Source organism: Polypterus senegalus, chromosome 18 (genome assembly GCF_016835505.1).
Source record: "Polypterus senegalus isolate Bchr_013 chromosome 18, ASM1683550v1, whole genome shotgun sequence".
Taxonomy (NCBI): Eukaryota; Metazoa; Chordata; class Cladistia; order Polypteriformes; family Polypteridae; genus Polypterus; species Polypterus senegalus.
Genome location: NC_053171.1, coordinates 75,718,120 through 75,737,161, shown reverse-complemented (window position 1 = coordinate 75,737,161; position 19,042 = coordinate 75,718,120). Strand labels below are relative to the sequence as shown.

At 38.0% G+C, this 19,042-nt stretch overlaps 1 protein-coding gene across 1 annotated transcript in view; it reads left to right on the top strand.

Moving 5' to 3' along the window:
* The window catches only part of mboat7 (membrane bound O-acyltransferase domain containing 7), a 32,864-nt gene extending 14,040 nt beyond the window's left edge, over window positions 1-18,824 (top strand). Inside the window, exons 6-9 of the mRNA XM_039741580.1 lie at window positions 7,232-7,427; window positions 14,170-14,322; window positions 14,463-14,639; window positions 17,654-18,824. Coding sequence (XP_039597514.1) covers window positions 7,232-7,427; window positions 14,170-14,322; window positions 14,463-14,639; window positions 17,654-18,023 — 896 coding nt within the window. The 3' untranslated portion in view covers window positions 18,024-18,824. The remainder of the gene's footprint in view (window positions 1-7,231; window positions 7,428-14,169; window positions 14,323-14,462; window positions 14,640-17,653) is intronic.
* The last annotated feature ends 218 nt before the right edge of the window (window positions 18,825-19,042 follow it).

Genomic DNA, 19,042 nt, shown 5'->3' with positions numbered 1-19,042 from the left:
GCACAGCTGGGAACCTTCGATGCAAGTACACCGAGTGGCTCACGTGAACTGACGCAGTGCACAGATAAAAGCAACAGTTCCAAAGAGCTGAACAAAACCGAATTACACAATTGAAAAGGCACCAAAAAATATGAAGCGTCTGATAAGCATATTCATAAATGCAGCTACTGTGGAAACAAAGCACACGGTGGAAAAAGTCAATGTCCCGCTAAAGGAAGACAGTGTAAAAAACCCGTGCATGTAGTGTGTCAGGTCTCAGATAAAGAAGAAGACGAGCTGTTTATTGATGCAGTAAGAAACGAATCGATGAATGAAACCTGTCATCTTTACAACGATTGACAAACACGGAATGTAACTTGAACACAACACATCCTACAAATACGAACCTGATTGAAAGAAATAATGATAATCAAATCCTTGATGACAGCAACACTCAGTAACACTCACAAAACAAATACTGTATATTGACAGTCATGTTACGTTTTTTAAAATGTTCCCTTTTCTTTTTCTACCTTTTTTAACACACTACTTCTCTGCTGCGATACGCGGGTATATATATATAATATACTGTATATCCCGCTCTACATACTCGAATAATGGATACTTTATTCGCCATCAATGATTGTTTTGGTAAAGCCATACTCAGTGTATTCATTAGATGAACGGTAAAAAAGTAAGAGCGAGGGGAAGATGACTCATTGAGGCATGCAGGCTGTAGTGCGTCAACTCTATCTGAATTGCGCGATCACATTTGAAAAAATATATCTTTTCAAGTTCTATTTATCCATATGTGTCAAACTAACCGGCGTGTAATTATATCTGGCCCGCGAGATCATTTTATATACTGTATTATTGCTATTAAAGCCCGGGTATATGAAGCGCTGGTAACACAATAAACTACAGATCCCATAATGCAGCGCTTCAGCTGCCTTGCCGAACACTTACCGCGTTAATCAAGTCTACCTTATGATGCTGCAAGTTATTGCGAAGCTAGAGTTATTGCGCACTGAGTTTACACGGCGCTTTGGTGACTTTGAAGAACAAAAAAAGTCCGTCTACATGCGGCTCAAACCTTTTGCATGTTTGGTAGCACATATCTGTGTGAGAAGCTCTTCTCAGTGATAAAGACTAACAAAACAGCACACAGGAGTCGCCTCACTGATGAGCACCTTCAATCCATCCTGAGAATCTCCACAACACAGAACCTCACACCAAACAGAAACGAACTTGTGGCCAAAAAAAGATGCCAGGCGTCCAGCTCTAAAGACATATGAGCAAAGACAACTGAATGATTTGATTTGTTATTGCACGTAAGAGCGGGAGTCAACCGTTTTAACAAACAGCGTATTGCACTGATACGAAATAGCTGTGTGTGTATATATGTAGATATATATGTATAGTGGAGGAAATCATTATTTGACCCCTCACTGATTTTGTAAGTTTGTCCAATGACAAAGAAATGAAAAGTCTCAGAACAGTATCATTTCAATGGTAGGTTTATTTCAACAGTGGCAGATTGCACATCAAAAGGAAAATCGAAAAAATAACTTTAAATAAAAGATAGAAATTGATTTGCATTTCATTGAGGGAAATAAGTTTTTGAACCCTCTAACAAAAAAAGACTTAATACTTAGTGGAAAACCCTTGTTTGCAAGCACAGAGGTCAAACGTTTCTTGTAATTGATGACCAAGTTTGCGCACATTTTAGGAGGAATGTTGGTCCACTCCTCTTTGCAGATCATCTCTAAATCCCTAAGGTTTCGAGGCTGTCTCTGTGCTACTCTGAGCTTGAGCTCCCTCCATAGGTTTTCTATTGGATTAAGGTCCGAGACTGACTAGGCCACTCCATGACCTTAATGTGCTTCTTCTTGAGCCACTCCTTTGTTGCCTTTGCTGTATGTTTTGGGTCATTGTCGTGCTGGAACACCCATCCACAACCCATTTTCAGTTTCCTGGCAGAGGGAAGGAGATTGTCGCTCAGGATTTCACGATACATGGCTCCGTCCATTTTCCTGTTAATGCGATTAAGTTGTCCTGTGCCCTTAGCAGAAAAACACCCCCAAAGCAAAATGTTTCCACCCCCATGCTTGACGGTGGGGACGGTGTTTTGGGGGTCATAGGCAGCATTTTTCTTCCTCCAAACACAGCGAGTTGAGTTAATGCCAAAGAGCTCTATTTTGGTCTCATCAGACCACAGCACCTTCTCCCAGTCACTCTCTGAATCATTCAGGTGTTCATTGGCAAACTTCAGACGGACCTGCACATGTGCCTTCTTGAGCAGGGGGACCTTGTGAGCCCTGCAGGATTTTAATCCATTGCGTGTAATGTGTTTCCAATGGTTTTCTTGGTGACTGTGGTCCCTGCTAATTTGAGGTCATTAACTAACTCCTCCCGTGTAGTTCTAGGATTCTTTTTCACCTTTCTCAGAACCATTGACACCCCACGAGGTGAGATCTTGTGTGGAGCTCCAGAGCGAGGTCGATTGATGGTCATTTTGTGCTCCTTCCATTTTCGAACAATCGCACCAACAGTTGTCACCTTCTCTCCCAGCTTCTTGCTAATGGTTTTGTAGCCCATTCCAGTCTTGTGCAGGTCTACAATTTTGTCTCTGACATCCTTGGACAGCTCTTTGGTCTTTCCCATGTTGTAGAGTGTGGAGTCTGCTTGATTGATTGATTCTGTGGACAGGTGTCTTTTATACAGGTGACTAGTTAAGACAGGTGTCCTTAATGAGGGTGACTAATTGAGTAGAAGTGTCTAACCACTCTGTGGGAGCCAGAACTCTTAATGGTTGGTAGGGGTTCAAAAACTTATTTCCCTCAATGAAATGCAAATCAATTTCTATCTTTTATTTAAAGTTATTTTTTCGATTTTCCTTTTGATGTGCAATCTGCCACTGTTGAAATAAACCTACCATTGAAATGATACTGTTCTGAGACTTTTCATTTCTTTGTCATTGGACAAACTTACAAAATCAGTGAGGGGTCAAATAATTATTTCCTCCACTGTATGTGTATGTGTATATATATATATATATATATATATATATATATATATATATATATATATATATATATATATATATATATATATATATATATATATATATATATATATATATATATATATATATATATATATATATATATATATATATATATATATATATATATATATATATATATATATATATATATATATATATGGCAACAACACTCATCACTCACAACAGTGACAAAACAATTACATTGACAATCAGGTTACGTTATTTTCAAAATGTTTCCTTTTCTTTTCATTGCTTCTTTAACACACTACTTCTCCGCTGCGAAGTGCGGGTATTTTGCTATAACATATATTTTTAATAATATTGTGCATTATGGTGATTTAGCTCTATGTACTGAAAATAGCTTCCTGGGGCCTCATGTATAAGGCCAGGCGTAGAACTCGCACTATAACATGGTGTAAGCACAAAAGCGGAAATGTTCATACACACAAAAATAATCCAGATCCATAAATCTGTGTGAATGCCAACTTCCACGTTCTTCCGCTACATAAATTCTGGTCAGCGTGAAAAGTAATGTACATGCACGTGCCTGCTGTCCTGTCCCGTCTCCTCCCAGAATTACGCCTCTTTGAATATGCAAATTAATTTAAATAGCCCTTAAGCTCAGCCTTCTGTGAAAAGACAATGGCAAAAGCACAAGGGAAAATTTCAGTGAATACCAAGTAGAGGCAAGGAAAAACGTACTATTTGTTAGTTTAAACAGTGGTATAAACAACAAAAGGAAGTTGACCGAGTGACATAGCGTGTCGGAGAAACTCGAAAGCTCAAGTTCAGAAAGTTGCACAGTCGCACATATCAAAGTCGCCATGAAAAGGCAAGTTGTAGCCCACCGTCTAAGTGTCATATGAAAGCTTATTAAGGTACAGAGAAAAAAAGGCACACAGTGGGGGGAAAAAAGCACGAAATGTCAACTTTAATCTTGCATTTTCCACTTTAATCACATAGTTTATTTTGTCTTTAAAGTAGAACATCATAAACTTAATCTTAAAATCATTTAATTTACTAGTTTCTCAAATCCCATTGTGACTAAAGTAGCATGTTAAATTCTTTGTTTTGTATTTGATCTTCTATGTGCTCTGTGTGGGAATCACCACGTGTTTCCGGGCTTTCTCTTCCTCCGACAGGACACAGAATCCATTACATTCGTAATATTACAGCTATCTGAATAAAAATACTGAGATGTATACGTGATATCATTTTCATGATGATGGAAGTTAAAGCATGTTATTAAACATGGGGACATGGTGGTGCAGTGATTGTTCATGTCTCACGCAAGATGCTTGCTGCGCCATGCACGACCTTCGATGAAGTACTTTATTGTAGCAGTACTGTCTCTTTCAAATGTACTAACCCCGAATCCCTGTCCTTAATTTTCTTTCTCCAAATACCCAATTGCCACACAATCAGCTCTGTAATAGACGTTAAGCCATCTGTAAGCTTAGAATGCCGATTCTTTAAAATATCTTCATAGTTCGTGTTTAATTATTCTATCCATCTATCCTTCCAATGTCGCATCAGCACCTGCAAGAATACAGCACAAGGCAGGAACAATTCATGAATGGAGCGCCAGCTCTTCACTAGCGCTGCGGCACCGTGTCCTCACGTTTAATTCTAAACAATATAGATTATTTAAATCAAGTTAAAGTTTTATCTGTATAATAAACATATTTTGCTGCATTTCATCTTAAAAATGATATCGTCATCATACTGTATGTAAATAAGCGCTTTATAAAGTGGCTGAGGTTGTGCAATATTATAACTGTATCACAAGTTTACAGTTAAGTAATTGTACTTTAAAAGTACAAACATTTGTACAAGAAGCACTTAAAGGACTGATTGTGTGTGTTTATAGTTCTTGGGATGAAACTGTTTCTGAACCGCGAGGTCCGTACAGGAAAGGCTCTGAAGCATTTGCTGCGTGAGAGCAGTTCAATAGACCGCATGGCTGAGGCAGGGTCTGCTATATGCTGTATACCGATAATTCTCTTTCCGATCAGCTGCCTTTTAGATCTGTGATTCCCCACTCGGATACAGTAATATAAATACTCCGAGTTGTGCAGTGAGAGTAATATGGAAAAAGAAGATCCGCTGTGGCAACCCCTAATGGGAGCAGCTGAAAGAAGAAAAAGAAGGTGCAGTGAGAGTAACAACGCTAAAGGAGCTATGGCATTTAAAATACTTTAGCTATTCCCTGGACCATTATATTGTTACAGGTTAATTACAATCAGATGCCGTAAACTAATAAACAATATGTGGTTAGTTTTAGTGTATATGATAAAGCCACGTCAGGAATGTGGATCTAAAAAAGAACGGGTAACCACACAGGAGCAGTAGCACTGCTTTGACGCTGGGTGCTGCCAGTTTGCAAAATCGAGCGGAGAACATACATACACCAGGGCTGGAGCTGCCGTGAAAATGTGTGTGACTTTACGCCAAGTTAAGGTTTTATCGTGATTTGAGCGTGGAAACATTCGTACGCAACATTTTTGTGTGTACACACCGTTTATACATGAGGCCCCTGGTATCTTGCTTTTTTGTTTTTTTTTGTGTACAAGATCTGAGTTTTTTTTTTTTTTTTATATGGCTGTTTATACACAGATCAAATGCATCCAATTCTACAAAGTATGGATGCTGACTAAAAGTCAGTTTCTCTGAAACTTCCAACTTTTCGATCTGGATATCTGTTTTCATTATAGTGTTGTCTCCCATGTCTGCTGTGTCTTGTGACAATGTACAGCGTTTTAGGGTTTGTCTTTGCCACACACTAATTTGGGCATATGTGTTTAAATTTAGAGAGGTAGGATGGAGTATTTTGTGGCATATTTCATTCTTATACAGTATATTACGCTCAGTGACTAGCCAGCTGCTACCATTTGTCTTGGAGTGAATGATAACTTCCAGCATTATTGGTCTTTTAATTTATTTTTTGACATTGCACACTGTAAAAGGTGTTACATAAAATTCATATTATATGATTAGAAGGACCGTAAAGTATGAGCGTTGCCCAGAAAGTTTTGAGAGACATTTTTTAATTTCTTGTTAATTTCTAATAGAATTGTTTGTCCATATTCAAAGGGTATAATAATAATAACACTCTGCATTTTCCCACATAGTCTCTTTCAACATTAACAACCTTGTACCAGTGAGACAAGGGCATGTCTCCCATCTTGAACAGAATGAATCCAGTACATCATCAATGGCCACTTGGCCTTTGTCTAAACCCACAGCTGGTGAAACCTACGAATAACTACATTTATCAACAACACTGTCTCAATTATTCATTTATTTGCCTGTGAATATTCCTTAAAGACCCTTTTTCTGCCACATGAAACTCTAACAGCCTGTTGTTTAAAATGCACATCACTGCAAGGCAACACTTTCCATGCAAACAGATAGCTCTGTAGTAGAAAGCAGCAAATTTTAGGTTGATCACAGAACAAGTCTCAGACTTTTGCTGTTAATTTTAACTGAAATACAGAGGTACAGGAAACTTTTTGGGCTACTCTCACAAATGCCATGCTGACTGATTAATAACAAGACCAGAGTTGCTTCCCAGTTAAATATTGCAGTGACTTCATACACTTAATTACACTTCTTCGTATGTACTATATTTTACATGACTTTACTTTGGAAAATTAAACTACTATATTGCAAATTATGGCTTTTAAAAATAACCGTAAAGCTATAATCCTCACAAAACATGAAATTCTATCATTTATTCATAAAATTGAGAAGTGTATTCAAGGAGGGATATTAAAACATAAAAATTCAATTTAAGTTCACTTTTCACTTCAAGTAATGCATTGTCTGTTTTCACAGCTATCCACATTTAATTAGTGAAAAACCAAATGAATAATAAAAAAGTAGTTTCCGGAGGTTATAAGATGTCTTTATATTGCACAGAATGGTAAATCATTAGTTCATTTTAAAGATTTTCTAAATTTTTCTGTCCGAAAGCAATTGATAAAATGGTAGCGGTAAAGGATGCTACTAGTTAGATTTCTTTCAGATTATTAGATAATTGGTTCTTGCAGAAATGTGCATTCAACATTTTGTATTACTATTATATATAATATTTATATTACTAACTTTTCATAAAGAAATTACAGCCTGACTTTTATGTATTATGTTCTTGCTTTTTTTTTTCTTTTTTTTTTTTGATTCTAGGTCCATTCTTCCGTTACCAAACATACTGGGATTGGCTGCAGCAGCGAGATCCAGGCTCAGTTCCAGGGTTGAATTATTGCCTAATACGTCTTCGCATGGTGCCTTTGTACGCCGTCCTCTTCACCGTTGTGTCTTCAGTGTTTCCTCTCAGTTATGTACGCAGTCCTGATTTTCTTCAGCAATACTATATATACAGGTATGGCTTTGAAAAGGAATTTTGTAAAATTTAGCAAAAAGAGGTGATTTCCCGCACAGAAACTGAACCATTGGATAAGTCTAATTTTTTGGAAGATGGTGACTTGGGAATTAACTAAAATTTTAAACAACTATAAGTGTTCTATGCTTGTCTTTGTGATTCTCATTGGAGCTCTCTGCCCCCTTAAAAGTGTACTTTTTTTTTTTAACTTATTTGATTTTTAATCTTCTTTTTCAAGTAAATATTAAAAGATGTATTTGGTATTAGCAGTTACTCTAGGAGAGCTGGAGAGGGCCATAGAAGGTCCATAACCCATCAGCAGGACCAGTATCTGCTCCTTTGGGCAAGGAGGAACAGGATGAGCACTGCCAGAGCCCTACAAAATGACCTCCAGCAGGCCACTGGTGTGAATGTCTCTGACCAAACAACCAGAAAGACTTCATGAGGGTGACCCAAGGGCCCCATGTCCTATAATGAAGTCTTTCTGATATATATATATATATATATATATATATATATATATATATATATATATATATATATATATATATATATATATATATATATATATATATATATATGTATATGTATATATGTATATGTATATATATATGTATATGTATATATGTATATATATATGTATATATATATATATAAATATTGTGTGTTATCTGTATGCCATAATATTATCATCATGTCCTGGGTCAACAGATGTTTGAGAGATGCTTTAGCATGCTGTTAATTAATTAAAAAATATGAAATGTAAAACAGTCCAAAACTGTTCTTCATTAAATGTGCCACTTCATTAACTTTAGCTACTCTAAATAAATAACTTTATATAATCTGAAAAATACTTAATTCCACTTGCAATTAGTATGAAACCTTATTCCCGCCACTCAAAAATGTATTGCATTAATTTGCACAAGAATTGCATTGTTTTGCAATAATTATTGCAATATTATATAAAGTGTTGGATTATTATGCAAATGATATTACCAGGTGTGGTGTGTTTCTTGTGCACCTGCATGCTCCACATGTCCTGTGACAGCTAGTCAAAGATTGAGAAGGTGCATATGTGTAATCAAGTGACAAGAAGTGAACAAAAGTCATAAGTATACATTTAATTCTGCCTGTCCTGAGGTCTAAATTTAATCCAACAAGTTTAGCATCACAAGGAAGTGAGCGATTATTGCAGCAGAATTTGGTGTGGGCTGCTGCGGTAACATCATGCATGCATGCATGCATGCATGAGGAGGCAGAGATGAAGAAAGCATGTAGCTTGCAATCAAGGGATACTAACTGAACAAAAGTTATAGGCATACACTTAATTGTAATCAGATTAAGGTTTAATAAGTTTGGTGCAGATGTTTTAAAATAGGTGGAGTGGTAGTGCAGAGTTAGCATTCCTGACTCGCGCCACCAGGTTCTGCAGTATAAGCAGGAAGCAACTGTGGTGGATGATAACACCGGTCCTTTGCAGGGAACCATCACAAAGCCAAGCTGTCCACTAACAGAACGTTATAAAAAAGTATCTGTTTAGTTTTAATCTAGATATTTACTGTAGATGTTTTTAATCCATGTTATCTGGTGGTGCATTTGCTAGCATTTATACATTGAATGTTCAGAGGTTCGGGTTGGTAAACTAGGAAGGGGATGGTTGTTATTTACTTCACAGCACAAGAAAGACTAAACATTTTTTTGTTAATTGAGAAGTGTTCTGGAAACATTTTAAATTTTTAAAGATCTTGCCTGCTTTTGCTGGTAACATGTGGCTTGTGCTTAGAGAGGTAGGATAAGCACATCTGTAGCATGCAATTAACTGACATTCACTTGCTAACCCCGTGTAGACCCCGGCACTTGAGTCAGTAATGCTGATGGGGAGGTCATCAGAGGTATTAGCCCCAGTTTCTCCCAGCTCCTATTGCTAAGCCTATGATTTTTTTATCTACCCTATTTTATTCTGCCCCGATCATAGAGCGAAAGGTAAAGATGGAAGCTCCATCCATCCATTCATTATCCAACCCGCTATATTTTAATACAGGGTCACGGGGGGGGTCTGCTGGAGCCAATCCCAGCCAACACAGGGGGCAAGGCAGGAAACAAACCCCAGTCAGGGCGACAGCCCACATTAGGGCCAAAGATTGAAGCTGTTTGAATTTATATATTGGATTGACAATCACGCAACTTCAAGAGGGAAGCCCCATGCCACACAATCCCTTAAACCACGCCCCAGGCTCATCGATTTGTGTTTGTTTATTTATTTATTTTATATCTGGGTAATCCGGGTAAGGCTGCACACAACAAATCAGATCTCTGCAAATCCTAATGTTGTACCTGCGCTATGCTACCACTGTACCTATATTAAAACGTCAATACCAAGCTTACTAAATTTGAATCTGATTAAAATTAAATATATGCCTAACTTCTGTTCAGGTATTGTCCCTTTATTACAAAATTAATGCTTTCTTCATCTGTACCTCCACAAGCATGACTAGTGTTATTGGAAGCAGCAGGTTCCTTCTTGCATTACACCCAATGCTGCTGTGATGATCTCTGGCTCCCTGTGACCCTATGCGGCAAAGTCTAAGGAGGATGGACTGGGATAATCTTTAAAGTGTGGAGAAGCAGTCGGACAAGTTTAAAAACACTTTACATATAATGCAGGACGGGAACATAACAAAATTATGAATTAATAGAAAATAATAAAAAAAAAAAAACTCCACAATGGGTTATTAAAGAGATGAAATAGAATCTGTAAAGAAAAAAAGGTATTTAAGACTAATAACTCCAACGTGAATCGTAGGGCATAGAAGAACATGATGGCAACCATTTAGAAATATATTAGGAAGATTAAAAAGAAGTTAGACAGCAATAAGGCAGATAAGGAGAAAGATGACCCAAAGAGATTCTTTTAGTATTTTAGGAGTAAAAGAGCAGACTAGGAGGAGGTGAAGTACATCAGTAATAGTAAAGGAGAAAAAAAACAGACAGATGCTCTAAACTCATTTTTTTGAGGTATTTACATGTGAGAAAGCACATAACCTCTCAGCAGTAAAAGGGACTACTTAGGAGGTAATTACTTATTAGGAAATTGTAGAGGGAGAAGTACTGCTCAGATTAAATAGGCTGAAATCAAACAATTCACAGTATCTGTGATTTCTTAAAATATCATCAAATTACAGTCAATATTCTGCACAGCTGTTGGAGGTGCTGTAAACACCATTAGAAAATGAAAAGAAATTAGCTGGTGTAACCACAAGTGGGTGCCACTGAGCCCCAAACCACATATGCAGTAATAGCTAACACAATTCCACGTTCAGATAAAGGATTTTATTTATCACAGACATCTTCTTCATAAGAACACCGGCAAAATACACCACTCCACAATTCTCTACTTCCACCTCCAAGAGTGTCTCTTTTAAATTCCACCCAGGAACTGCTTCTGGTGTCATGCCCAGGTTGTCCAGGGCATTTAAGGGAAACTAGAGTAGTCTTCCCCCGCCAGCACCCACTGGTGTTATCCACAGACCCCGACAGGGCTGTGTTCATAGACTTCAACTCCTCTGCCACCCTGCGGGTGTCCTAATCTGGTCCAGCCTTGATGAACACTGGCATCTGTCGTGTTGTGGAGTGAACGACTCCCAGTAAGTCAGTTCACATAGTCCATCAATTTTGACCCCCTGGCCAAGTATGAATCCATCCTTTATCCTGGCCAGGGTTACTGTCCTTCCTCCCTGGCACCTACACTGCACTTCCTGCTTCAATAGTGGGCACTTCATAATACACCACTAAATGAAGATGTAATGTAATTCAGTGATTTCATTGTTTGTTTGTTTTTCAAGTAAGAACATCTTCAAACTGCAAAGTAATGTCATTATTTTTGCCAATAAAAAAACATGTTAAGTGTTTTACAAGTAAAAGAGCATTAAATCTAACGGCAGCATTGCAAAATTAAACATGTTCACACTCTTCCCATCTGATTTAGTATCAACATGCTGTGCAAAGCAAGTTCTAGGTACATCTGGAACTCAATACTTTACCCCTGTAGAGGGGACCAATTGTGTTGACAAGTATAGTCAATATGGCATTGCTACATCATGTGTGCTGTCAATTGTGGACCCTTTGCTTAACCAAGATTACTGCATAATAATGGACAGTTTCTATACCTAACCTGAACTGCTAGAAATTTTTCTTGAAAGGAAAATGGACATATGCGGCACTGTGATACCAAACCTCCTCAATATGCATAGTGACTCTGGTGAACGTGAACTCTTCAAGTTGTAGCCTGGTGCAGTAGCTTTGTGGCAAAAAGACAAAATGACTTTAATCAAGTGCAAGGGCACAAAAAAATGTCTGCCTCCTAAGCACTGTTTATAATACACCAATTGTCAATTTTTATGTCAGAGGAAATGTGTAAGTCATTAATCCTGGTGCTGTAGTAATTTATAATAACACAATGAGTAGAATTGATCGTGCAGGTTAAGCACTTACATTCTACTCTCTGCAAGCAACAGCAGCATTTGTACAATATAATCAATCAACATCTGCTCGAACAGTGCCTATGTGTGTTGGACACTGTTTGAAAATATATCGCACAAAGCACATGTACTAAATCTAAATCAGTACAGCGCTGGACACTATACATACTTTACCTACAGTGATTATGTTGATATAGATAGAACTTTATTTGTCCCTGGGGGAGGTTTGTCTTTTTACAGGAGCTCTAAATAAATAAATCCCTAAATAGGTAGATCAATAAATATACACATACATTATGGTCTGAACATGCACTAGAATGTCTAAAAAGCAAGAAAATTAGAAAGAAAGACAAATTCTGACTCTGCCTTCACAGTCATAGTGAGGCATTATGCAGATATATTGCTGTTGGTGTAAACTATCCCAAGTAGCATTTCTTGACACACTTCTCCTAGAATGATTTATTGGCTGAAAGTACTTAGTTCTAGAGTGTCAGAGAGAGGATGTGCAGCATTGTTCAAAATGGCACTCCGTTTTGTTTTCATTCTCTCCTTTGGTAGGACCTCCAGAGGGTCCAATGTGTGTCCTATAACTGAGCTTACCCTTTTAATTAGCTTGTTGATTCAGTTGGCCTCTCTTGAAGTGATGTCACCAGCCCATCACACCACAGCGTAGAAAATTGCACTGACCATCACAGAGTTGTAGATGTGAAGGATGTCATTTCTCACATTAAAGGAATGTAGTCTCCTAAGGAAAAAGAGCCTGCTCTGCCCTTTCTTCTCTGCTTCCTCTGTGTTCTGAGACCAGTCCAACCTTTTCATTAATATGGACCTCCAAGAACATGTAGGCGTGAACCACCTCTAAATCCACTCCTTGAACAGTGGCTGGATATAGAGGCTCTTTGGTGTGGTGAAAGTCAGTAACCAGTTCCTCAGTATTTCTGATGTTAAGATTCAGACAATTCTCCTCGCACTAAGAAACCAACCTCTCCAGCTAACTCTTGGACTCTGTCTCGTCCTCTTCATCAAAACACTTCGTAAGTACAGAATCATCTGAGAATTTCTGTAAGTGACATGACCTGCTGTTATATTTATAGTCTGAGGTGTACGGAATGATGAGAAAAGGAGATGGGACAGTTCCTTGTGCTGCTCCAGTGTTGCTCACATCCATGTCAGAAACACAGTTCTTGAGTCTCAGAAACTGCAGTTTGCCCAACAAATAGTCCATTATCCAGGACACCATATGCTCATCCATCTGCATATGTCTGAGTTTTCCTCTTAACAAGGATAACTGGATGATATTGAAGGCACCGCAGAAATCAAAAAACATAATCCCCACTGTGCTGCCAGCTTTGTCCAGGTGAGAATAAGCCTTGTTGGGCAGACAGATAATTGCCTCCTCTACTTCAGTCTTTGCCCTTCAATCAGACTTCAGTAGGCCCATTTGGTCTACCACAAGAGGACTCGCATAGTCCAGGACCAGCCCCTCAAAGCTCTTCATGATGTGAGACGTAGGTGCCACCGGTCTGTAGTTATTCTGGCATTTAGACAGACCTCTTTTATTGTTGGATAAACAATCAGCACTTTCGGCTTGTTTGGTGGCAAACAACACTAAGGAGGTTAATTATTATGCATGTTAACTTTTTCTCCACACAATCTCTGCATCTGTATCAGATCTCTTCATGGCTTTTATATTAGTTGCTACTGTAAAATGTGGTGTTGTGTGTGAGTGTAATTGAGAGTGGGTATTTTTCTGTGAAAGCATTGAACTTGCAGGAGTTCTAACAATATAATGGATTTTAAAACTCTTTGATCTTCTTGAACACTGTGTACAACTTAAGAAATGTATAGTTTTACTTTTTTCTTCAAATAGGGTCTTTGATGTTCCCTTGTGTAGTAAAAATTGAATTATATTAATTCCCTTTATGACTATAATACACCCAATTTGTGATGTACCTGTATAATTGTTAGTCATGTTTAAAACTCCATTTTCTATGTCTTACTATCCTTATTAATTATGATGCTTGATATTCTCTGTTCTGTAATTTCATCCCATGCTCATTGCCCTGTGTAATTTAATAATCTAATTTCTGTTGAAATAAATATTTCAAGTATAATACCCTTGATTAAAACAGACCCACACCTTCATCACTTATGTATTGCATTTAGATTTAGAGGTAAAAATATACTGTTTATCTAGATTTGATCTGATGTACATCTGTATTTATAAATGTTGGGCCATTATTCTGCTTATATCTCCTATACAGGATCTTCTACATGGTGCCTATTTTCTTTGTCTTCCGTATGCGCTTCTACGCAGCTTGGAATGCTGCTGAGGCAGGGTGCATATCTGCTGGACTTGGGGCCTACCCAGAGGAGGCACAGTGCAAACCAGGAGGTGGACCATCTGTGGAGTACAAGTAAATATCATCTAATGTTGTAACAAGAAAAGTCTCATGGGTGGGACAGTCATAATAATGGTAGAAAAATCAACAGAAAAGTTTTGAAAACTTTTCAAAAATCATACTAACAGTTTTTCTTTTTGATAATTTTTCCTTAGCACTTACAGTGAAACTCCAGTTCAGTACAATTTTGAGGCAATCCGTAACATAGACTGCTATAACACTGACTTCTGTGTGAAGGTGCGACATGGCATGCGGTATTGGAACATGACAGTGCAGTGGTGGCTACACCAGTACATTTACCAGAAAGCCCCTTTCAGGAGTTATGTATTTCGGTAAGTAGTTGGATGCCTGCAACTCCACAGTAGTTTTTTTTGGTGAGCAAGAGCTAATTATAAGTTATCAAGCAAGTTTAATTTTACCCTGTGGAGATTTTCCACTTTCATGTTGGGATGTATCTACACCGTTCAAACAGGTATGATTCAGCTAAGACTTTGTGTGGGTTGTTTGCTAAAGCCGTTATTCACTGCTAATGTTTAAACGGTACATGTTTGGAAGGTGACAAAATGCATGAGGTGGACTGAATGTGAATACAGAATATTTATCAGATGCACTGAAGTAGCATACAGTGGTGTGAAAAACTATTTGCCCCCTTCCTGATTTCTTATTCTTTTGCATGTTTGTCAATGTTTGTGATCATCAAACACATTTAACCATTAGTCAAATATAACACAAAATGCAGTTTTTAAATGATGGTTTTTATTATTTAGGAGAAAAAAAATCCAAACTTACATGGCCCTGTGTAAAAAGTAATTGCCCCTTGTTAAAAATAACCTAACTGTGGTGTATCACACCTGAGTTCAATTTCCGTAGCCACCCCCAGGCCTGATTACTGCCACACCTGTTTCAATCAAGAAATCACTTAAATAGGAGCTGCCTGACACAGAGAAGTAGACCAAAAGCACCTCAAAAGCTAGACATCATGCCAAGATCCAAAGAAATTCAGGAACAAATGAGAACAGAAGTAATTGAGATCTATCAGTCTGGTAAAGGTTATAAAGCCATTTCTAAAGCTTTGGGACTCCAGCAAACCACAGTGAGAGCCATTATCCACAAATGGCAAAAACATGAAACAGTGGTGAACCTTCCCAGGAGTGGCCGGCCGACCAAAACTACCCCAAGAGCGCAGAGACGACTCATCCGAGAGGTCACAAAAGACCCCAGGACAACGTCTAAAGAACTGCAGACCTCACTTGCCTCAATTAAGGTCAGTGTTTACGACTCCACCATAAGAAAGAGACTGGGCAAAAACAGCCTGCATGGCAGATTTCCAAGACGCAAACCACTGTTAAGCAAAAAGAACATTGGGGCTCGTCTCAATTTTGCTAAGAAACATCTCAATGATTGGCAAGACCTTTGGGAAAATACCTTGTGGACTGATGGAACAAAAGTTGAACTTTTTGGAAGGCAAATGTCCCGTTACATCTGGCGTAAAAAGAAAAAAAGCATTTCAGAAAAAGAACATCATACCAACAGTAAAATATGGTGGTGGTAGTATGATGGTCTGGGGTTGTTTTGCTGCTTCAGGACCTGGAAGGCTTGCTGTGATAGATGGAACCATGAATTCTACTGTCTGCCAAAAAATCCTGAAGGAGAATGTCCGGTCATCAGTTCGTCAACTCAAGCTGAAGCGATCTTGGTTGCTGCAACAGGACAATGACCCAAAACACCAGCAAATCCACCTCTGAATGGCTGAAGAAAAACAAAATGAAGACTTTGGAGTGGCCTAGTTAAAGTCCTGACCTGAATCCAATTGAGATGCTATGGCATGACCTTAAAAAGGCGGTTCATGCTAAAAAAAACCCTCAAATAAAGCTGAATTACAACAATTCTGCAAAGATGAGTGGGCCAAAATTCCCCCAGAGCGCTGTAAAAGACATTGCAAGTTATCACAAACGCTTGATTGCAGTTATTGCTGCTAAGGGTGGCCCAACCAGTTATTAGGTTCAGGGGGCAATTACTTTTTCCATGTAGGTTTGGATTTTTTTTCTCCTTAAATAATAAAAACCATCATTTAAAAACTGCATTTTGTGTTTACTTGTGTTATATTTGACTAATGGTTAAATGTGTTTGATCAGAAACATTTTGTATGACAAACATGCAAAAGAATAAGAAATCAGGAAGGGGGCAAATAATTTTTCACACCACTGTAACTACTTGTATAATGACATCTTTGCTGTTCTTTGTTCATACTGAGTAAGTTTTATGCAGATTTCTGTAAATGTTTTGTTGTTTCATTTCAATTTACTATCTCCATCACCTCACTACTTGTACCCGTGTCTTTTAATAACCACTTACCTGAAATCAATGTGGCAATCATCAGCTCTAGAAAGGCACAACTTGCTAATCTAATATGGAATAACGATGTACTGAATTATTTAAATGAATTTTGTTTTTAATTATATGTACTACTTTTACCATTGTGTTAAATATGCAGAATAAATTTGGTGAAAAACCCATAACCCCATAACCCAGAATTGGACTAAACAGGTTTGAGTGTGTATATATATATATATATATATATATATATATATATATATATATATATATATATATATATATATATATATATATATATATATATATATATATATATATATATATATATATATATATATATATATATATATATATATATATATATATATATATATACACATACACATACATACATGGAAAACACGCCGGAAGGGGTGTGGATTCACTAAACCGCCGACAAGTAAAACACCTATGGCGCACGCAGGAAGGAGTCACGCCCAACAAATCCAAGAAGTAAGCAGTCTTTAAAAACCGAGTTTTCGGTTATGACTCACGACCGCGTGCACCATAGCAAACTGTTTTACACGCTACATACAGCAATTCGCATCCGCGACAAACATGCGTCGTCTTAGATGCTCCTGCAGGAACACGGAAAGTCTACGTGAATCACAGGTGCATCTGGACTGTGCAGAGACAACGACTCCAGTGACGAGTTGGAGGTGGGCACATGAGCGATGGCGGTCCGCCAGTTTTCAGTCACGGACGATTGTGTGTTGGTTCGTTCTGTGTATTGTTACAATGTTGCTTTTCTTGCTGATTTATTACATTACCGATTTTTCAAATGTTAATTTTCTCCCTGTGCTTAAAAATCATTAAAAAAACCGGCCTGATTATGCGGCGTATGGTATGCCGCGCGTTGGCTAGTATTATGTTATGTTTACAGCAGATTTGAAATATTTCCCTTTACCTCCATTTCTCTGCTCACGTAATATTTTTTTTTCTTTCTTTCTGTTTCTGTTTGTGTGTTCAGGGCGGCTTGGACTATGTTCGTCAGCGCCTACTGGCATGGCCTGCATGCTGGATACTATTTGTCCTTCCTGACCATCCCACTGTGCATTGCTGCTGAAACCTCAATGGAGAAGGGACTTCGGACACGACTAACAGATAAGGGCCAATACTGGTTTGACTGGGTCCACTGGTTCCTAAAGATGAGAGCCTATGACTACATGTGCATGGGCTTTGTCCTGCTGAGTGGGTCCGACACCGTATATTATTGGGGTTCTGTGTATTTTACCATTCACGTGGTGGCACTGTTATGCATTGGGTTGGGTAAAGTTTTGGGTGGCAGTGCAGAAAGAGGAGGCCAGAAAGAGAAACCAGTGAAAGGTGATGCGAGATAAGGTGGCTTATAAATATACAGCTGAGGCTGATTCCCAAGAAAGATGGGTACCCAGAGTATCCTTGATATCACTGCTAAACTGTTTACATTTTGTCAGATTGTCTGCCACTGCAACCGTTTTTTATTGTTTTTGGTTTTTTTTCCTCTCTCAAAAAAATATTCAGCTGGAACACTGCTATAGTTTTTATATGGGGTCTGATTCACACCGCAGAGCTGCATTCATGGAGGAAGGCAGCTTTGAGACACAGTGTGCAAAAAGAGTGTCAAACGTTCAAAGAAAGTTATCAAAGAACATTCCTGCAGTATGTCACTTACCAATTTCCTCTAGTATGAAAGACTACTGTTTCTAATTCAATGTCACTCTTTATTGTCACTTTTTATAATGCATATACTGTTAGCACACACTGTTATATTTTGTGTATTATTTTGTGAGTTAGTATTTTTTATATTTGCTGGATTTGAAGCCAGTTGATCAGTGTATTTGGTTTTTAACCTTATAAATTCAGCTCATTTACAGTTATTATAAAGCTCTATCAGTTTGGGAGTGTCTCAATAATGTTTTGCAGGGGATTTCAGTCAAGTCCACTGTGTATCCCACTCTCATTTACTGGTATTTGGAAGTATGTAAATGACACAATAAGGTGCCAGAACAGAATTAATGTCAAGAAGTTCCATCCTACAGCATCATGACTGTGTACTGGGATAATTGTAAAGCTGCTTTCCTTATAAAGGGATTTTGTTGAGTCATTTGATGCAGAACTATCCTTGTCCCTGATCTTATTAAAATGTTTTATTGATTAAGCTTCTGTTAAATCTGTGCTGTATATAACATCATATGACATTTATAAGTCTGCCTAATCCAATTCAGGGTCACAGGGAACTGCAGCCTGCCTGGGCAGCATTGGGCACAAACCTTCCACTGAACCCAGCCTAGTAATGTGTGGTGTAGAGATAATAAAGAAGTACCAGACTACCAAATGTTTTTAAATGGTACTATATCAGCATTATGGAAAATGTGGT